General features: G+C 44.3%; 4 protein-coding genes across 6 annotated transcripts; all 4 read left to right on the forward strand.

Annotated features, from left to right (window-relative positions):
- Positions 1 to 142: 142 nt before the first annotated feature.
- LOC131139190 (uncharacterized) lies at positions 143 to 4,392 on the forward strand. Of its 2 annotated transcripts, XM_058088533.2 has the most exons (3): positions 143 to 512; positions 1,294 to 1,989; positions 3,161 to 4,392. In XM_058088533.2, the coding sequence occupies exons 1-3, from the start codon at positions 404 to 406 to the stop codon at positions 3,253 to 3,255; spliced, it is 900 nt and encodes a 299-aa protein (XP_057944516.2). In that variant the 5' UTR covers positions 143 to 403; the 3' UTR covers positions 3,256 to 4,392. The 2 variants fall into 2 exon arrangements, with proteins under 2 accessions (XP_057944516.2, XP_057944515.2); XM_058088532.2 differs by lacking the exon at positions 3,161 to 4,392 and having other exon boundaries at positions 1,294 to 2,380.
- Positions 4,393 to 5,388: 996 nt separating this feature from the next.
- On the forward strand, positions 5,389 to 8,023 carry LOC131139525 (uncharacterized). Its single transcript, XM_058089214.2, has 2 exons — positions 5,389 to 5,899; positions 6,603 to 8,023. Exons 1-2 carry the CDS (start codon positions 5,686 to 5,688, stop codon positions 7,721 to 7,723), a joined length of 1,335 nt encoding a protein of 444 aa, XP_057945197.2. The 5' UTR covers positions 5,389 to 5,685; the 3' UTR covers positions 7,724 to 8,023.
- Positions 8,024 to 9,414: 1,391 nt separating this feature from the next.
- LOC131139511 (uncharacterized) lies at positions 9,415 to 11,503 on the forward strand. Its single transcript, XM_078795616.1, has one exon. The coding sequence runs from the start codon at positions 9,787 to 9,789 to the stop codon at positions 10,786 to 10,788; it is 1,002 nt and encodes a 333-aa protein (XP_078651742.1). The 5' UTR covers positions 9,415 to 9,786; the 3' UTR covers positions 10,789 to 11,503.
- A 434-nt stretch (positions 11,504 to 11,937) lies between these two features.
- On the forward strand, positions 11,938 to 18,371 carry LOC131139501 (adhesion G-protein coupled receptor G1-like). Of its 2 annotated transcripts, XM_058089180.2 has the most exons (14): positions 11,938 to 12,064; positions 12,155 to 12,264; positions 12,330 to 12,380; positions 12,456 to 12,507; positions 13,398 to 13,485; positions 13,921 to 14,049; positions 14,116 to 14,262; positions 14,326 to 14,380; positions 14,444 to 14,535; positions 14,871 to 14,989; positions 15,081 to 15,361; positions 16,739 to 16,841; positions 17,775 to 18,073; positions 18,158 to 18,371. In XM_058089180.2, exons 2-14 carry the CDS (start codon positions 12,198 to 12,200, stop codon positions 18,271 to 18,273), a joined length of 1,599 nt encoding a protein of 532 aa, XP_057945163.2. In that variant the 5' UTR covers positions 11,938 to 12,064; positions 12,155 to 12,197; the 3' UTR covers positions 18,274 to 18,371. The 2 variants fall into 2 exon arrangements, with proteins under 2 accessions (XP_057945163.2, XP_078651760.1); XM_078795634.1 differs by lacking the exon at positions 11,938 to 12,064 and having other exon boundaries at positions 12,074 to 12,264.
- Positions 18,372 to 19,316: the final 945 nt, after the last annotated feature.

Genomic DNA, 19,316 nt, shown 5'->3' on the forward strand with positions numbered 1-19,316 from the left:
ACATTTAATAAAAAAAGAAAATTGTATAATTGCTAATAGGACATTTCACATTTCCATAAGATGTATGTCAAGAGTGTAATGACATCTCCTCACCCGAGGGAGGCAGTAATGCAAGAATGAACGAGCTGTGTCCTGTCTGCCGGAAATGTAAAAATATAAAGGAAAATAGCATTGGACGACTGCAGAACTGCTAAATCCGCGCTGTTGTCGTCATTGCTGCGTAAAATATTAACTCCGTACATATTTCTACCACATTACAAAATACATATCGCAGTTATTTGCCTCTGTGCCCGTTGAGGCTTCTCGGACGAGTTTAGCTTTCCGGCTACTGACAAAGAAACGCGGAAGCTATCAACACGGCGCTAAACGGAGATCAATGTTGTGATCGTGTGACAGTGAGAGGATGATTGCGGAGTACGAAGAGGAACTTTCTGGAACAGAACGGGAGAACGCGCGACAAGGTCGACTCCTGGACGCTGTTTTCAAGAACCATCAGCTTGTGTTGCATAGAGGTTCGTTTTATATTTTACACTCGTTTTACACTAGCCGATTCACATTAAAGTGCATCACACTGGTTTCATATTATGGTTGGAAGAATGTCATAGTAGAATCCATATATAATATTATATCATATATATAATTATATCATATATAATATTACTACAAGTCAGGGGTAATGAAAGCATCTCTCATCCTGGAAAATAAATGCAGTTCTTCACGTAGAAGCATAATGTAGTGGCTATTTGTCCTTCAAAAAATAAACGTAACCCTAACCCTAACCCTAAACTATAATCAAAAGGCCACTGATGCACCACGGGTTGTGTTTTACGCAGGCAAAAGAGTCATTGTCCAAACAATCTTGTTCCGTTTTCATCGTATTTCCTTTTATTACCAAGCAAGCAAACAAACAAAAAAGGAACAAGGGCCTTGTCTCCTGTTGCCTCTCTTGCGCTGGTACAAAAACCATAGGCCCACCCCGGTGCATGCTGGTCCTGTGAGCACTGCCTACCTAAATATATTGCAGGTGCCCAGGGTGTTATCCAATGAAACAAACCCACGAATTAACTACTAGTTAACCCCAACAAAATATGATAGATAAACAAACAAATAAATAACAAGGAAATATTATCAAATAATCCAAACAAAACAACAACAACAAAAAATAAATCAACAGATATTAGAAACCTAGGAACACACTAATAAATAGCTCCTACACATAAAATGTTTCATTCATGTAATTTTAATATAATGGAGGACTTGTGAAGCATATGTTTGTCGTCTTGTGTCCTGCAGTTGTCAGTGAGGAACACAAGGAGGCCCGGCCCGCCCACATCAAAGAGGAAGAGGAGGAACACGGCATCAGCCAGAACGGGGAGCAGCTTGAAGGACCGGAGGAGGCTGACATCACTGATTTTCCGCTGAATCGTGTCATTGTGAAGAGCGAAGATGAGGAAGCTGAAGGAGGATCACAAGCAGACAGCCTCTTTGCTCCGCTATCAGATAGTGACGACACGGCGTCTCCTGACACTGATGATGAGGACTCCAAGGCTGATGTGACGTGTCCCATTGACACCACGCACTTGAAATGCTCTCAGTGTGGCAAAAGTTTTAGCAGCAAGGCAAATCTGAGGAGACACACAATGATCCACACAGGTGAAAAACCATTCATGTGCTCAGTTTGCGGTCAAAGATTCTCCCAGAAGACCACGATGATCACTCACACGCGAACGCACACCGGAGAAAAGCCTTTCTCCTGCTCGGTGTGCAACAAAAGCTTTAGTGATTATTCAACATTGACTAAACACCAGAGAACGCACACGGGGGATAAACCCTTTTCATGCTCATTTTGCGGTAAAAGATTCTCCCAGAAGGCCACCATGAGAACACACACAAGAACGCACACTGGAGAGAAAACATATTCCTGCTCGGTGTGCAAAACCAGTTTTAACGTCCGGTCCACTCTGGTTCAGCACATGAGAAGACACACCGGTGAGAAACCATTTTCCTGCTCGGTGTGCAACAAAAGTTTTGGTCATCCTGCAGCACTGGCAAGGCATGCAAGAACACACACTGGGAAGAAAGTGTTGAATTGCAGTGTGTGTGATGAACGATTCTTCTTTAAGTACCAGGTTAACAGTCACAAGTGTCCCGGTGAGAACAGCAGCAGTAAATGAAGCTGCAGGACTTGAAACCACCTCAGAAGGTTTGACCGTGGTGAACTGAACTAGTGTTTATGTGATGCAAAATAAAATGGAAATCCTCAAACTGTGATAACATTCAATATCTGGCGTGGTGGTTTCAGCTTTACATCACATTATTGGGTCTTTTGTTAACACTCGTGAGAGTAGCGGCAAGAGATTGATGTTTGAAGAAGATTGGAAAATAGGCGGTACAACACATCGTGGTATATAGTCCATGTTACTCTTGAGGAAAGAGTTAAGAAAGAAAAAGATTCAAACTTTCAAAATATACAACCGTGACTTGGGATTAAGCTGCACAGAGAAAGCCCAGGCCATCCTTCATTTCCTAATATTGCTCGTAGAAAATGCAGGCAAAGTTAAAGCGTGTAATGACAATTCCTCGCCTCAAGGAGGCGCTAATGCTAGGCTGTAGTAGCTATGTCTCCTCTGCCGGAAGTAGATTTTAAAGGAAACGCTCGTTCCGAAGACGACGTAATTATTTAGTTCATATGTTTTGAGTTTTTTTGTTAGTTTTTTATTCTGTAAATGCACCTATCGCGTACAGGGGTAGATGTCGTTAGTTTATTATGTGTGAATCATGAGTGCTTCGTCGGGATGAGCTTCAAGAGCTAGCTTAGCTTGCCAGCAGCTAACAAAGAGACCCGGATGTTTGGGACACAACCCTCAGTCCAAATTTTGGCAGTGCATCACAAATGCTGAGAGCGTTGTCCAATCCCCGGCGAACTGCAATGTGAATGCAACTGAAATATTTGTAGTGTTTGACAAAAAAAGACAGCAGGAGGATCATTGTCGGGAAAAAAGAGGACAACGAGCGACAGCTCCGCGGAATAGGTTTGTTTATGTCTTGACTACTCGCTTTCCGCTTATTACTAGCACTTTTCCTAAAGAAGTGTATTCTCATGAGGGTGCTTTGTTTTTCTAATTGCTATCGTTTGATCGTGTTATTCTTTTGTTGTTAGAGGACGTCGTACACAGCCACGCAAACCATGGAGGAAACTGGGATCAGCTTCTGCTGCAGGGTGAAGCAGGAAGAGCCAGCGACCCCCTTCATTAAAGAGGAACATTCAGAGCGCCCCCACATTAAAGAGGAAGAGGAGGAACACAGCATCAGTCCGGATGGAGATCATCTTGCAGGGCTGGAGGAGTTCCCAGGTATTCGTGTAATTGTGAAGAGTGAAGATGAAGAAGAAGCAGCCGCTGGAGACCACCGTAGAGTATCACAAGCAGACAGCCTCTTAGCGCCGCTATCAGACAGCGACGACACAACGTCAGACTCCCCTGACACTGACGATGATGACTCTAAAGCGGATGTGACACATCACACTGACAGCGCACGCTGGCAATGCTCTCAGTGTGACAAAACGTTTCCCACCAAGTCACATTTAAACAGACACGTGAAGATCCACACGGATGAGAAACTATTCATCTGCTCAGTCTGCGGCAAAGGATTCTCTCAAAGGGGATATTTGAAAAGACACACCAGAACACACACAGAGAAACGTTTCAGCTGCTCACTGTGCGACAAGAGATTTGCGTCAATGTACCGCTTGAAAGTACACATCAGAGCGCACACCGGAGAGAAACCGTTCATCTGCTCAGTGTGTCACAAAACGTTCTCATCGGTGGACCCGTTGAAAAGACACATGAGAACACACACCGGGGAGAAGCCCTTTATCTGTATCGTGTGTCATAAAAGGTTCTCGATAAAAGGAGATTTGAAAAGACACATGAGGACACACACCGGTGAGACGCTGTTCAGTTGCAGCGTTTGTAGCAAAAGGTTCTCAAGGAAGGATCAGGTTAACAGGCACAAGTGTGCTGGTGAGAACAGCAACAGTAAATGAAAGTTGTAAGCTGGGGAAACATTGATGTCAGGGCTGCGCATAGCGTGGCATGTTCTACAGCATACCCGTTTTCCCGTATCGTTTTCTCTTTCCCATTTAAATAGCTTCCATTCATCACCTCTCCCACAAAGCTGAAAGCAGGCTGACTCATATTCAACTGATTTTAGTGTGTTTCATGGATTGGAATGTTAGAATGTACGTTTTTATATATGCGGCCCTCAGTGGAAAACGTTTGGAACCCCCCGTTTTTATGTGATGCATGTCTGTCAGCATCACATGTAGTCAAGTGTGGTTCCGTGTGCCAAAAAGTGTACGTAAACTTCATTAAAAAAGTCAAAATGTGAAAATGTGTATTGTCTTGTGGTTTTTTCTGCATCTTAACTTCTTTTTAGGCGGTGTGCACAGTGAGATAATTGTATTTATTCACTTTGTGCGATTATTATGTCTATCTTGCATAGGCAATCATGAGACACAGCATTTTTTTTACCCAAAAATGTTTTGTCTTTCTACAGGACATAAATGAGTGTGCACACAATTGTGAAGTGAAATTACAACATCACTTATTTATTTCCTACATTCAGGTTAAGTATAATTTAAAATATAAGGACAAATCTGTAATATTTTGTTAGCTCACAGACGTTGGACTTTGCACTAACTTTGTTTACAATCATCGGAATGTGTTGCTAACGCTAGCAAACTAAGCCAGCCCGAGAAGCTTCGAAATTATTGTCAGGCTACACCCTGACACCGTCTATGAATACATTTTACTCGTTCGTATGACCGAAATAAGTAACAATTAATAATATGTGGCAGATACAAAAAGGGGCCGTGTTATGGTGTTATTGTTCCGAGTTTGTTACTTGTTGCTGCTGAGGTACGCCCCTTTCCGGTCGCCTCGTGACAAATTCCGAGTTTGTCTTAAAATACTGTAAGAATGCCACTTCCAAGTTTGACTTTGCTTTTTCTCCGCATCGCGATGTATTGATAACTTCGCAGCTATCTCGAGTAGTTTCAAAATTCACTAGAACCAATGCGATGCAGAAAATAAACACCACGAACAGGCATGTAAAAAGTTATCAACGTGTTTACTTCCGGCCGGAGTATATTTTAGCCGTAGTGCCACCCTCAGGTGGGGAGGAGTCATTACTCTCCTGATCTTAAATCTTCAGGTATAGCGCAGATATTTTCAAGACATATAAACGTACTTTTTTCTCTTTTAATCACATCTTCAATCATTTTAACAGAGGTTGTTTACAGCGTCACTCTAATCATTTTCTTTCATTGTGTAATGACACTTCCCCACCCGAGGGAGGCAGTAATTCGCTAATCTACGAACCCCAACCCTATGCTGCCCTCGGCTACCGGAAGTTACATAAAATGAAATGGGGAAAAGTTAGAAAGGTGGTGTAAATAATTCGGTGTTCTTTCGCTCCTTACAAACTCGTCCCATCCCCTTTCTGTACGTTTTAATGTTACGTAGCATAGTCAACATTTTAAATTCTTGTGTGGATAAATTCGTCTCTGTGTCACTTTGAAGCTTCCCGGGCAAGCCGAAGTCTTGCTAGCTGCTAACAAAAGAGACGCGGATGTTTGCGACACATCGCTAAGTTGAGGTCAAGTGTCCGTGTGATTGTGTGAAGATGTGCAAAGTACAATTGCTGAGAGCCTTGGTGGATCGGCACCTAACTGCTGCTGTTGAAGAAATATTTATAGCGATACAAGGAACGATATCAGCCTACGAGGATGAGCTTTCTCGAACGGCGGAGGCACTTTCTCGATCAAAAGAGGAGAACGAGCGACAACGTCAACTCCTGGACGCTCTTTTACAACCCCAAGTTGAGCTGGAAAGAGCAGGTTTGTGCAATTCACTTTGAGGCAGCCACCTTGTCGCTCGAACTTTGAAAGCGTCCGCAAGCGAAGCAAGATTAGGGGAGGGGCCTCAGATTGACGTTCTTTGATGTCATCTGGACCAGTCAAGATGGTGCATGACATGCTGCTTGAATCTTTGCATGCATAGCATGTAACACCAGATAGGTTTTATCCATTTATTTTATAGATTGCTAATGTTGACATATTAGCAATGCTAACATTGGCATGCAAACACAGCATAATAGTGCCTATATGTATGTGTCGAGTTATAAAAATGCTAATATGTTAATGTTAGCATGATAGCAATGATAACATTAGCATGCTAACATCGAGTATGATAGTGCCAAGTCTTTATATGTCTCTACCTATGAAAATGACTACAAATGCTAATAATGATAACACCTAGCATGTACCATGCAATGTACTGGGATGTACAGTATGGGAGCAGATACGCAATGTGTCTTGTGTTGACTTTCACTTTGTTCACGGGAGAATGAACAACAGCCTGTAAAACGTGTAGTCAATTGACGACACGCTAAGCTTATCTATGATCGCTCCTTCCACGTTCTGGCATTTTTGTTGACATGCTCGCATGGCTGGCGGCGTCTGGCGAGCTGGTTTTTGTCAGACATGCTACAAGCTACGATCGTCGTCACAGCTCACACTGTGTACGTCTTATTTTCTCCAGACCTCTCGCAGTTGCCGACCAGTGAAGAAGAGTGGCAGGAGCGGAGCCCCCGGGTGAAGGAAGAGCAGCTGCAGCCCGCCCACATTAAAGAGGAGGCGCTGGTACACGGCATCAGTGAGGAGGGATATCATCTTGAAGGGCTGAAGGACGCTGATATCACCAGCTTGCCACCGACTGGTGTCCCTGTGAAGAGCGACGACGATGAAGCTAAAGGCCGAAGTGAGAAGAAGACAGAGGTGGAGCCTTCAAGCAGCAGCTCAACGCAACCCGTCACAAGAGAAGCTGATGGAGACCACTGTGGAGGCTCACATGAAGACAGCCTCGTCGCTCCGCTATCAGATTGTAATGATGCAATGTCACACCCTCTCGACACGGACGATAAAGACTCTCGAGCTGATATGACACGTCACACATGCTCCCAGTGTGACAAAACTTTTGTCTCTGAGAAGTCTCTGAAAGAACACTTTATTCTGTGTCAGTCAATAGAGAAACCATTGGTGTGCACATCGTGCAATAGAAAATACTCCCGGGAGGATTCTTTGACAGCACATGCACAAACATACACCGGAGAGAAACCATTTTCCTGCCGTGTGTGCACCACCCGATTTGGCCATCGCTCGGGATTGCATTATCACATGAGAAAGCACACAGGAGAGAAACCTTTTGCTTGCTCACTGTGTGACCAAAGATTTTCCCGAAGGGAATGTTTGCGCACACACACGAAAACGCACACTAATGGTAAAGGCAAACCCAAAACCTGCCCGGTCTGCGAAAAAGGTTTCCGTGATGACTCATCCTTGCTGGTACACATGAGGGTTCACACGGCGGCGGATCCGTTGATGTGCTTAGTATGTGGTATAAGATGCTCTACCAAGAGCATTTTGAGGAATCACACAAAGATGCACCCAGGGGTGAAAAAATTTTCTTGCTCATTCTGTGAAAAAAAGTTTGTTCGAAAGGAATCTTTGATAGCACACACGAGGTTGCACATTGGAGAGAAACCATTTTCCTGTTCAATCTGCAACACCAGTTTTACCTATCATTCGTCACTGACCAATCACTTGCGATTACACGCCATTAAGGGTGCTTTCCTTGGTAAGGGTGCGCAGGAGTCGCATTAATGGCCGTGTTATAGAATAGATAACCTGTTTGCAAGCTCCTAAATACATTTTTGAACATATTAGAGTCGTCTAGACATGAAATGACACCGCTATAGTCACTTTCCACTCAAAGTAGTATATATAATCAGTGCCAATAAGCCAATTATTGGTGGCGGACAGGAGGTTAGGCCGGGGTTTAAAGTTGAGTTTTAGCTTGTTGTGGTCTGCAGCTGCAACAGTAACCCGTGCTATTTGTATGGTTATTATTATTGTGCCTGTTGTGAGATATCTCAAAGCTCCAATAAAAGCCTGTTGTCTGGTGCTTGTCTCACTGAGCAATTACTGACACCTAGTGACCAATGGAGATTACTACATTCAGACGTTGAATGGCGGTGGTAATGTCCTAGACTGTGTTTGTATTTTAGTTCATTTTGTCATTACAGTAAAGTCTCGTTATATCGATATCGGTTAAAACGAATTACTACTTATTACGATACTATTTTCATTTCCCGGCAAATTTCTAGTCTTTTATGATATAATTAGCTCCGTTAGTACGATACACGGTTATTATGATAATCCGGTTACTAGGATGCCCTTTTCATCTCCCGCCAGCCAATTTGGTCTGCTTATATCGATACAAAAGCAGCTTAAAGCAATCTTTGCTTAAGGATTTCAATACCAAAAAAGAACACGGCGAACGGCTGCTTCCAGTCAACTTTATTTTTCACACTTCCACCACCAGAGTGCAGCACACACAGCGGAAAACACCCGTCCCTCGCGCCTACCCCTCCGGGTGGCAACACCTTCCCTATCGATAGTTCCGGGGTGAATTATGTCCCGGTAACCGGTAATCACTACAGCGTAAGTTTATTTTTATTTACTGTAGTACAAAATTTATTGTAGTACAAAAGCATGCTAGATACGCAATCCATGAACTCAAGGAGAAAATTACATGCCATATCAAAGATCCGCCCACTTTTAATGCAGTTCGGCGCAGGATCGGATATATGGATAGTCCGGTTATATCGGTATTTTTTCCGACTCCCGAGAATATCGATATAACGAGACTTTACTGTATTTTGCTTGAAAATGCATAATTTTGGCCAAAAAAGTACGATTTACTTACATATGCATTTTTAACCAATTACAGGTCATAGTCAATAGTGATTATTTACTAATACATTTTTGGGAAACCACAATGTACATCATTTATGTCAACACTTGAAACATTAATGGAGAGCTTCAGAATTAAGCTTATCTCAATCATGCAGGCATTATCTTGAACTCAGGACGTAAATCATTTAAAGCATGTTCTGATTGTATTCACACTGTCGCTGAATGGAAAACCCTCTCTACCGCCATTGGCTAGCATCCTCCACGCGCTTCGCGCAGTTATTGGCGGGCCTACATGTCAATCATTGCACACAGCACAGAGGACGAACTTGTCAAATATCACCAGTCTCCAGGAGGTTGACTTTAAAGCGGACGTGTCCAAACTTCGAGGGACACGCAGAGAAAAAGAGTTTGTTTCTTTTACTATTATTTGCTATGTTAAAAGGATATTTTTTCTTCCGGACAATATTACTCACTTAATGTTTTGATTTAATTGTTTTTTTTCTTTCGGCTTTTACAGAATCACCACAGAAGCTCTTGGCGCGATTATTTAATTTAATAAAATTGACGCAGGCGGGTTTAGGTAAAGGAGCAGCGCTGATGAAGTTTGGCCAAGTGGTTTTGCCGTAGCCGGCCACTTCCGGTTGCAATGTTTTTGGGTGAGGTGGTGTGTTTGTTGAATGAATGTGATAAAGTCTACGTAGTTGAGTAGTTTATCGGTTGTGAAAAAATGACATATCTTTGTTGAGTAATTAAACATCAATAATTTCTCCCGAGGTGTAAAGTACAGCATGTCAGCGCATTTAGACGTTTTTCGAGGTAGCTTGCTTGCTTGCTGCTAACAAAGAAACGCCGATGTTAGCGTTAACGCCTAAAACGTTGGCAGTGAAGTCCAAATCCTCTAGCAGGCATTATCTGCTGGTCCACATCATACCATAGAAACTGAAAAGACACTTTCTATACAGCACACAATGGAGGACATCGGCGGGACCAGGATCTGCTGCAAAGCCGAGGGGGAGGAGGCAGACCCCCCGCACATTAAAGAAGAAGAGGACGATCACAGCATCAGTCAGGAGGGAGAGCATCTCGAAGGACTGGAGGAGGACCAAGTCATCCGTGTCATTGTGAAATGTGAAGATGATGACGACAAAGGTCAAAGTGAGGAGAAGAGAGAGATGGAGCCTCAAAGCAGCGGCTCAACTCAACATGTGACGGGACAAGCTGATGGAGTGTACTGTGGAGGACCACACGGAGACGGCGTCACAGTGCCACTGTCGGATAGCGACGACACAAAGTCACACTCTCCTGACATGGATGACGAAGCCCCTAAGTCTGACATGACATGTCATACTGACAACACGCGAGTGACGTGCTCGGAATGTGCTCGGACTTTTTACGACAAGAAAACTCTGACTGTGCACATGAGAACGCACACCGGGGAGAAGCCGTTCGCCTGTTCGGTTTGCGGTAAAACATTTGCTCAGAGGGGAAATTTGATCAAACACACCAGAACACACACCGGAGAGAAACCATTTTCCTGCCCATTCTGCAATACGAGTTATAGTGATCGTTCAACTTTAGTGAAACACATTCGACGACACACTGGGGAGAAACCTTTCAGCTGTTCGTTCTGTGGCGAGAAATTCTCTCGCAAGTCTAATTTGATAACACACACACGAACACACACCGGGGAGAAACCCTTTTCCTGCTCGGTCTGCAACGCGACTTTTAGCGACCGCTCAACCTTGAACAAGCACACGAGAACGCACACCGGAGAGAAACCCTTCATCTGCTCCATGTGCGGTCAAAGATTCTCTCAAAGGGAACACTTGAGGAGACACACAAGAACGCACACCGGAGAAAAACCATTTTCATGCTCTGTTTGCAGCAAAAGTTTCAGCGATCGGTCAACATTTGTTCGGCACATGGGGAGACACTCGGGACAAACCGCTCATGTGGACAAAAGGGACTGAAAAGACGCACAAGAAGGCATCACGGTGAGAAACACGAGGCATACCGACCATGTTGGACAGGGCTTGTGTTTCCTCACTTGCAGAGAGTACCGGGCCGTTAGAAACTGTGAAAGTTGTAGTAGAACAGTTTGATTCAGTTGAACTTGGTATTGGCTGATCATAAAGGCCAGCAGAGTCAGTGTGGGCGTATCTAGTGGATTTTTCCACACACCAAAGAGAAAAGATCTCGATGCTCTGTGAGCAGTGTCCCATGTAAGCATTAAAGAGGACCTGTTATGCTCATTTTTGGCCCTTTGTATTGAGTTGTGGACTCCTACAGAGCAGCTACACACGATAACCCGCGCAGAAAGCCTTCTAGATCTTGCAGAATCTGCACCTATTCCAGCCCGATTTCCTTGAATTTTCAAAGTGGTCTGTTTTAATTTATTCCGGCTTGTGCAACGCCCATATAAGGAAGTTACCGGCTCAATGGAGCCGTTGCTACCCCAAACTTCTTTCAGGGATCTCTTCCAAATGAGCCAACCTCATTATGTGAAACACTGGCGTGGTTTAACACCAGAATACAACATTCTAACAACATTCATAGGGCAGAAATGTGGAAAATGCACAACAGGACCTCTTTAATGTCTGTATGTTACATTGCTGTAGGCCAGCAGCACTCATGAAAAGTGGCTTTTATTTTATTTTAATCTTAAAATAAATTCTGTTTCCTTCTTTTTAAGCCTCATTTTCTCAAGAATGATACAATACAGGAAGAGCAACAGTGTTGGTGTGGCAGATTTCCTTTGTATGCAGCTTGTATGCAGCTTGACAAATGTCTGGAAAGAAACTTCCTAATGTGTCCCACTGACATCAGTGGGAAACGCCCCCTTTAACCCAGAATGCGAACCAATCATATTGCATCATAACTTGGTTACGCGCGTTGATTGCGCCCCTGTACTTCATGAAGGTGACTGATGTCTTCATTTTCCATTGGATGACATTTAGTGACGCCGGCGTGCGTCTGCACGAAGAGGATGTGTGCGAGTTTCACTTTGTCAGCATAGTGCTAGCGCCTGTTGACCGTCCAGCTTGCTAAATCGGGAAACGCCCCATATTTGGAAACTTCCTCTTTTCCTCCGCCTTGGCTGACATTCAGATAAAAGTGTACATGTTGTTACCATTTGTATAGGAGTTTTTTGTTTTTCAGGTTAAACTACATGTCAAGTGGAAAGGTGTGTGTGTGTCATGATGTGTTCCTGTCCACAGAGTCTCTGTGAAGATGAGCACAATTTCAGTACTAAAAAAAAAAAACAAACCCCACCAGCATGCATCACTTCCTGCTATGTGAGCCAGCGCTCATCTTCTCGCCGCATCTTTTATACAGATGTGAAACTCCTGGCTGGCGTCAGACCGCCACAGGACATCACATGGCTCACACAACACGAATGCCTCTTTTTCTGCTTTGGCTCTCCTGCTTTTGTCGCGCCGCCGACGGTGAGTTTCTCCACATTGTCTTCCTGCCAGCTCAGACCCTTACTGACTTTGGCCTTATTTTGAAGGTCGCGGAGATTCAGCCAGCTATCCGACGGTGAAGAGCGCAGATAACAAAAGTGAGTGCTGCTCCGACACATCTTGTCTTTGTCCTCCATGTCTCTGAGCTTATTGCCCTTTGTCCCTCCCGATAGACTGTGAGAATGTCCTCTCTGACTGCCTGCAAGGTGACGTTTCCTGGACCAGGTAAGATTTCAACTACGAAAAGCTTGATTTTGGTCTAGAAATATACAAGAGGGTAATGATTACCCGGATCTTTATTGTAAAAGCAACCCCGACCCCTGCCAAAACCACCACACACAGTTAGAACTCATGTCATGTTCACAGACAGTTGGAGTTCTTTACCACTACAGCACACAGTGTCGCCAAATCTGTCCAGAGGTCTTATCCGACCGTGATTTACTTGAACGTTGCTTTCACTGCAGCATACGTCCGTGTTCCACATGTCCATCCTAAATTGCTGATACATTTGTTCATTTCAATTCCACAGGTGAGGGTTAATGACCCTAAAGGCTAATGATAAAGCAATATTACAATCAGCTACAATGAAGTAGAGGTGTGTATGTTGTAGCGTAGATGTTTCTCTGTGGTTAGCATCGTAATTCTCCATGGTTGAGGATCCTTCTTGTGCTTTGTAATCAGCGTTTCTTAGTGCATTCCTTGACTTCTTTACTCCATCCATTCCATAATTTCACTCCACATACGTTCTTTTTAGCATTTTTAGAATAATTTTAGCTGTTTGAAGGTTGACCAGGTCAACAATTGGGGCTTTGTATGTTCTCTATAAGCTGCATTATGGATTATGCTCATTGATTATATGTCTATAGTCATTCTCCCATATTAACAAGCAAGATACAATGCAAGATACAGAAGTGGCAGCATTGGAAGTGCTTTACACACGCTATAAACTTCCAGCTCACCTGACTGACGGGTGCTTGGCCTAGATCCAGGCGTCTTTTTAAGACGTGTGGTGAAGCCTCCTTATAAGGGTCAAATGTGGAAGGAAGTGTTTCCTTCATGATCTTCTCTCCTCCTGTTGTCGTATAATCCATCATGTCACTTTTGTGTGTTTGTAGGTGTTATACGGAACATATTGTACGATGCACACCAGCACGTCGAGGGAAGCCCGGCTTCATTTTTCTTAAAGTTGACCCATCTAATGAGGTGAGAATATCTTTTTGGACAGTACAGATCAGACATGGGATCTTCTTGATCAGCTTTCTCATTTTTTCTCTTTATATTTTCAATTTATTCTTGTAAAATTACTGCATACTTTTTTTTAAATCTTTAATCTTTTATCTTTTTATCTTTTACATTTATGCTGTATTTTTTGTTGTCTTGTGAAATAATATTTTTCCAATGTGTCATAAAACAGCTGCAGGTCGCAAATGGCATCAGCGCTGCTGTAAACATCAAGCATGAAATACAAATTTTGACTTAAGCTCATAAAATAAGGCAACAGTCAACTCGGAACATGTGCTAATGCGAGGCGTGGCTAATTATTCCACACCATGCTACATGCTACATGCTACATGCAAACATACCACTTTATACGTTGGTTCCATGCAGATTTTTTGTACTCTTTCCTTGCCTCGTCAGACGGAGGTGCGTCCTACCGCTGAACACGGCATCCGCATGCCGTCATCGGCCCTCCAGAGAGCCAGAGGACCCGATTCTAACCCAGAGGTGTTGGTGGTGGCGACAGTGCTGGACAGCGCACATTTCAAGGTCAGAAGTGACGAAGGCGGACGTGAGATGACAACTGAATGAAACCTCCTTCTGCTCTTTGTGTAGCCTCAAAGAAGAAAACAAGGCAGAAGAGTCCAACAACCCCCTGCAGGCGCAGTGTTGGGGGGCATCGTCCTGGTCGTGCATGTGGGCAAATACCCGCTCCAGAACCTCCGGGAACCCATCACGTTGACCTTCAAACACAACAAATCGGTAAAAGCAACCCACCGGGACACGTCACGCTCTGCTGTGCTCTGACTTTGACGAACGTTTCAGGTGGGCAACGGGACTTGTGTGTTTTGGAAGGAGTCGAGCCAGGAAGGAGGAACAGGTGGACCACATGCTCTGATTGGCTAAACAACACCGCTGTCTTACTTTTGTTTTTTGTTTCTAGGTGACTGGAGCACATATGGCTGTGACACCATCGACACAGGAAGTCACTTTGTTTGCCATTGCAACCACCTGAGCTTCTTTGCAGTACTCGTGGTAAATGGAAGCTGCACAATGAAGCAGAGCATAACATAACCACTCCGCACCACGCATACTTCAGCTAACTTCATGTATAGGCTTGGAAAGATGGTGCACGAGCATAAATAGAGCGACTGGGTGATTAAAAGTTCAGGCAACTCCAATGGACTGTTGTTCATAGAATTCAAAGCAGCAAACAGGACGTAATTTAAGCTAGAAATGCAGGGCAGGGCTTCTGGTAAAGGTTTAGGCCAGCAGAGAAGGCCTTGCTGGTTATCATGCAGTATTTGGAGTTTATGGGGTTGTGAGTAAAACTAACGTAACACTCATTGCAGCACTTCCTGCCTTCCTAGAACCCTGATGTCTCACTGAGTAAAGAGGATGCGTTCAACTTGAGTTTGATCACCTACGTCGGCTCAGCGCTCTCTGTCTTCTTCGCGGTCGTCAGTCTGATCATCTACATCTGCCTGCAGTCGGTTTCTATTCTGCTCTTCCATTGGTTCACCCGGAGATGGGGCGATCAGCTGCTGATTAGACAAATTCTGCATCTCCGTGTCTGACAGCAAGCAGCAGCCCGAAAGAGCCGTCGGCCTGCACATGCAGTTGACGGCGGCGCTGCTGTGCCTGCACTTCAGCTTCCTGCTCTGCAGCTTCTGGGCCTGGAGGCTGAAGGAGAACGAGGCGGACTGGTTCTGCCGGGCGCTGGGCCTCCTTCTGCACTGGTCGCTGCTGGCCACCGTCAGCTGGTCGGCTCTGGAGGGCTTCCACCTTTACCTCCTGCTGGTGCGAGTCTTCAACATCTACATCAGGAGATACCTGCTCAAACTGAGTGTGGTGGGCTGGGGTGAGACCATGCTCCTCAAAAGTTCTCATGCGATACAATATCGGCCCTCATTTCTCAGCGTCGTGTTCCATTAGCACTCCCTCGTTATCTTGCCTTTTTTGGTAATGGATGAATTCACGCTGTTTGGTGATAGGCTGTGGTCTACTAGTTTGCAGTACTCTTTGTAGTACGCCACTAGGCTGCAGTAATATTACATAGATGAGACATCCAACCTTATTACTTTACCCTACATTGCACCATGGATGCAGAGTGTCCTCCTCCCATTCTGTGTGGAAGTGGTACGTTGATGGCTTCATGTTTTGTTATTCTTCACTTCTTAAGTTTAGAAGAATTAAATTCCACACTAAATGCTTTGCTCACTAGCTTGCTATCTAGAGGCTGTGTGGACGGTAACTGTAGGGGTGTTATTCTCCATCTACAGGGCTCGAATAAAGCTCATTCATTTTCTACCGCTTATCCAAGGGTCGCCTATCCCAGCTAAATACAGGGCACATATAGACAAACAACCATTCACACTCACGTTCATACCTATGGACAATTTGGAGTGGCTAATTAACCTAGCATGTTTTTGAAATGTGGGAGGAAACCGGAGTACCCGGACAAAAGCCACGCATGCACAGGGAGAACATGCAAACTCCACACAGAGATGGCCGATAGTGGGATTGAACTCGGGTCTCCTAGCTGTGAGGTCTGTGCGCTAACCACTCGACCGCCATGCAGCCCTCGAATAATGTTAAAACCTGTATTTAGGAGGACATAAACTGGTTTCCTGTGCTCTTAACTACAAAAATATTCAATTTATTAACATTGAATTGTTTATCGTGGAAATTCATTTATGGAGGTCAGGTCTGGACCCAATTAAGTGCTGGAAATGCGTGATGATTAATTACCAGAAGCATTAATTGGAATCCGGCAAAGATTGAAGACAGGCTCTTTCCTTGTTATAGCAAGATTTGTTAGTCTGTATGTGCCCTGGGATTGGCTCGCCACCAGTCCAGGTTGTACCCCGCCTCTCGCCTGAAGTCAGCTGGGATAGGCTCCAGCACGCCGTGCCCCTCATGAGGATAAGCGGTTGAAAATGAATGAATGAATGATGAAATGAATATAGCAAGATACTTTTTTTTTACTGTAATAATGATTTGGAGTACATGAGAAAGTGGGAAGGAAAACCACATGCTAGTTTAAGTTGCTCCAACACAGCAGCACCAGAACCAATGTTGCAATAGCGGTAAACAGCAAACTGCTCTGCCTGCATTGATGATGAGTTGATTGTAGACCACAGTACAGGAAGTAGTGTAACATGCATGACTTTCACACCAGCAACTGAGTAGCGACATTTCAAAGTGCAGCATCAAAGATTGTTGTCTTTCCCATCAGGCCTGCCCACACTCATTACTCTGCTTTGTGGCGTCTCGGGTGTCTACGGGAAGTACAAGCTGGAGTTCCGTGACGCCAACAATCACACCTCAACGCTGCAGCTGTAAGGAAGCCCACATGCTTTGCACCCCTGCCTGTGTTTTTATGGATGTAGTGGGACGCCAGCATCAAACACAACACTTTCTCTTAATTTGGTTGGCCACATAGGCAGAAGGCATATATCAACAAATATATATTTATACATAAAGTACATACTGTAAATATTATATGCATGAATATCACATGAATAATACACTCCTGATTAAAAAGTGTCAGGTATTCACACTGCCATGATCTCTGAATGGCAAAGGCAAAGCTTTCTCTCTCTGAATGCGCTGGGATTGTTGAGCTGCATAAGCACGGCCTCTAGCAGCGTCCCATTGAAGCTGAGGTCGGACGTCATAAGACGGTCATTTGAAAATTCTTCAAGCAGCCTGAGGTGGTAGACCCAGGAAAATGTTAGCAACCCTTAGCGGGAGGGTCCCATTGGCAGTCCGTCAACACACGGGACCATCCTCGGTCCAAATGAAGCTTGTTACTGGCGCCGGGTGCGGGCCAATGACCATCAGACGACATCTGTGGGTGAAGGGTTTTAAGACATCTTCCAAGGCCTCGTCTTCTTCAGCACGAGAACATTTGGGGATGGACCGCGAGGGAAGTTTCGAAAAAGGAACAGACAGTAGATGCCTGCCGCCTTAAAGTTATGAACAGGGGTGTATTTATTTCTTTTTCACTGATTAATTTAAATAGTTTATTTTTATTTTTTTATCATATATGATGTATCTTTAGTTGTGTCATTTTTAATTACATTTTTTTTGTATTTTTTTACTTTTGCTATTTATTAATGTATCATATAAATTTAACTTTTTAGTACCATTTTCTATCTATGTATTCATTCTTATGTTATTTGGATCTTCTTTATATACTTGGCTATATAGATATGATATAATGTACAGTATGGCTTACTCTATTGATGTGCATCAATGACAACCCACAGATGCTGGATCAGCAGCCAGTTCCCCCACAGACAAGTGGTCACCTACATCACCACGGTGGCCTTCCCCAGCCTGGTGGTGCTTTTTAATTCCTGCATGCTGGGCCTGGTGGTGTTCAAGCTGTGGCGCCTCCGCGGCGGCTGGGAGAAATCCAGCAAGGGTCGGGCCAGCCGCTTGTGTAAGGATTCCGTGACCGTGCTGGGCCTCAGCTGCGTGCTGGGTTTACCAATGGGCTTGTCTAGCGCCACCTACGTCTCCGTGCCTGGCATCTACGTCTTCACGACGCTCAACTCGCTGCAGGGTCAGCCAGCACACGCGTGAACAATTGTGATTGTTTTTTTGGTTTGTTTGCAAGCGTCTCATGTGTTTGTTTTCCTCCCTTAAGGTGTCTTGGTGTTCTTGTGGTCTTTGGCTTTGACCTGCAAGTCCCGAACTGACGCCACCGCATCATCAGGAGACACTTCCTCTCAGCGAATTATCACCACCAGTTTTAACACCTGATCCCCCACACACTCGTTTTATTGCCTATATTAGGTGTGTGTGTGTGTGTGAGCGAGAGAGAGAGAGAGAGAGAGAGAGAGAGAGAGAGAAAGCTCATGTCAATTCATCACCATTTCTGGCCACACGAGGGTGCTGTTAACCTTGTGAGCGTTCCCTCAACACTTCATATACACCATGTGTGTACTCTTTTCTGTCTGTACAGTTGTCTGTACACTTTTATCGAGTATAGCCTCTGCCTGACTCTCACACAACCCCGGCCTGCCCCACTATTTGAGAAGCACTGCTCTATCATTTGCAAATATGTGATAGATAATAAAGCTGCAAATGATTTTTTATGCATCGTGTGTGTTGCTACAGCTTAAAATTCAGCCTCAAATATTGAACATATGATCGGATATTTGTTTACTATATTTATGTCTCTGCAAATAATGCACACGTGACGGTAGCCACTGGATCATACAACCGTAGTTGCTGATGCAAAGATAACAGGCTTTGTGACAGCTTTCATGGCCTCCCAAAGCACCTTTCCAGCAGACACACTCCCGCTGCCAGTGTGACATACTACACACATACTACACACAGTCTAGTATTGGTTTTAAGAGCCGACCGAGCTTGACTCCCACAAACAAGTGAATCAATTCTGTGGTGGCCTGCTCAGTGAAAAAGGTCAAATATGTGCCCACTTGTTCGATACGCAAAATGATAAGAGCCTCTTACACATACAAAGTACCTCAAAAAGTCAGTACTGGAAAAATACGGCACCAAAGCCACAAAAAAAACTTCAGCTTACATGTCATGATGACCGTAAAAAAAAGGAAATGGAAATAATTGCCACAACATGACCTAAATGGCACATCTCTGAGGAAACCTTGCATTCTATTTAGTAGAGTAGCCAGTGTCCAGCTAGTACAGATGTTGTATGTAATTAAAATGCCGTTATGAAATAGCTGGCAGCACAATGAAGAATCAAACTAATGGTGTGTTAACTGTCAACAGTCGAGCATGGTGGCTGCACAAGTACCGGGGAGTTGCGGTTCATCGAG

Source organism: Doryrhamphus excisus, linkage group LG13 (genome assembly GCF_037039965.1).
Source record: "Doryrhamphus excisus strain RoL-2023G ecotype Guam linkage group LG13, RoL_Dexc_Guam_v1.1, whole genome shotgun sequence".
In the NCBI taxonomy this organism is placed as follows: Eukaryota; Metazoa; Chordata; class Actinopteri; order Syngnathiformes; family Syngnathidae; genus Doryrhamphus; species Doryrhamphus excisus.

Coding starts and splice junctions, on each gene's coding strand:
- LOC131139190 (XM_058088532.2), top strand. CDS start 404: ATGATTGCGGAGTACGAAGAGGAACTTTCTGGAACAGAACGGGAGAAC. Junction 513..1,293: donor TCAGCTTGTGTTGCATAGAG/GTTCGTTTTATA, acceptor TGTGTCCTGCAG/TTGTCAGTGAGGAACACAAG.
- LOC131139525 (XM_058089214.2), top strand. CDS start 5,686: ATGTGCAAAGTACAATTGCTGAGAGCCTTGGTGGATCGGCACCTAACT. Junction 5,900..6,602: donor AGTTGAGCTGGAAAGAGCAG/GTTTGTGCAATT, acceptor TATTTTCTCCAG/ACCTCTCGCAGTTGCCGACC.
- LOC131139511 (XM_078795616.1), top strand. CDS start 9,787: ATGGAGGACATCGGCGGGACCAGGATCTGCTGCAAAGCCGAGGGGGAG.
- LOC131139501 (XM_078795634.1), top strand. CDS start 12,096: ATGCATCACTTCCTGCTATGTGAGCCAGCGCTCATCTTCTCGCCGCAT. Junction 12,508..13,397: donor GGTGACGTTTCCTGGACCAG/GTAAGATTTCAA, acceptor GTGTGTTTGTAG/GTGTTATACGGAACATATTG. Junction 14,263..14,325: donor CCTTCAAACACAACAAATCG/GTAAAAGCAACC, acceptor CGAACGTTTCAG/GTGGGCAACGGGACTTGTGT.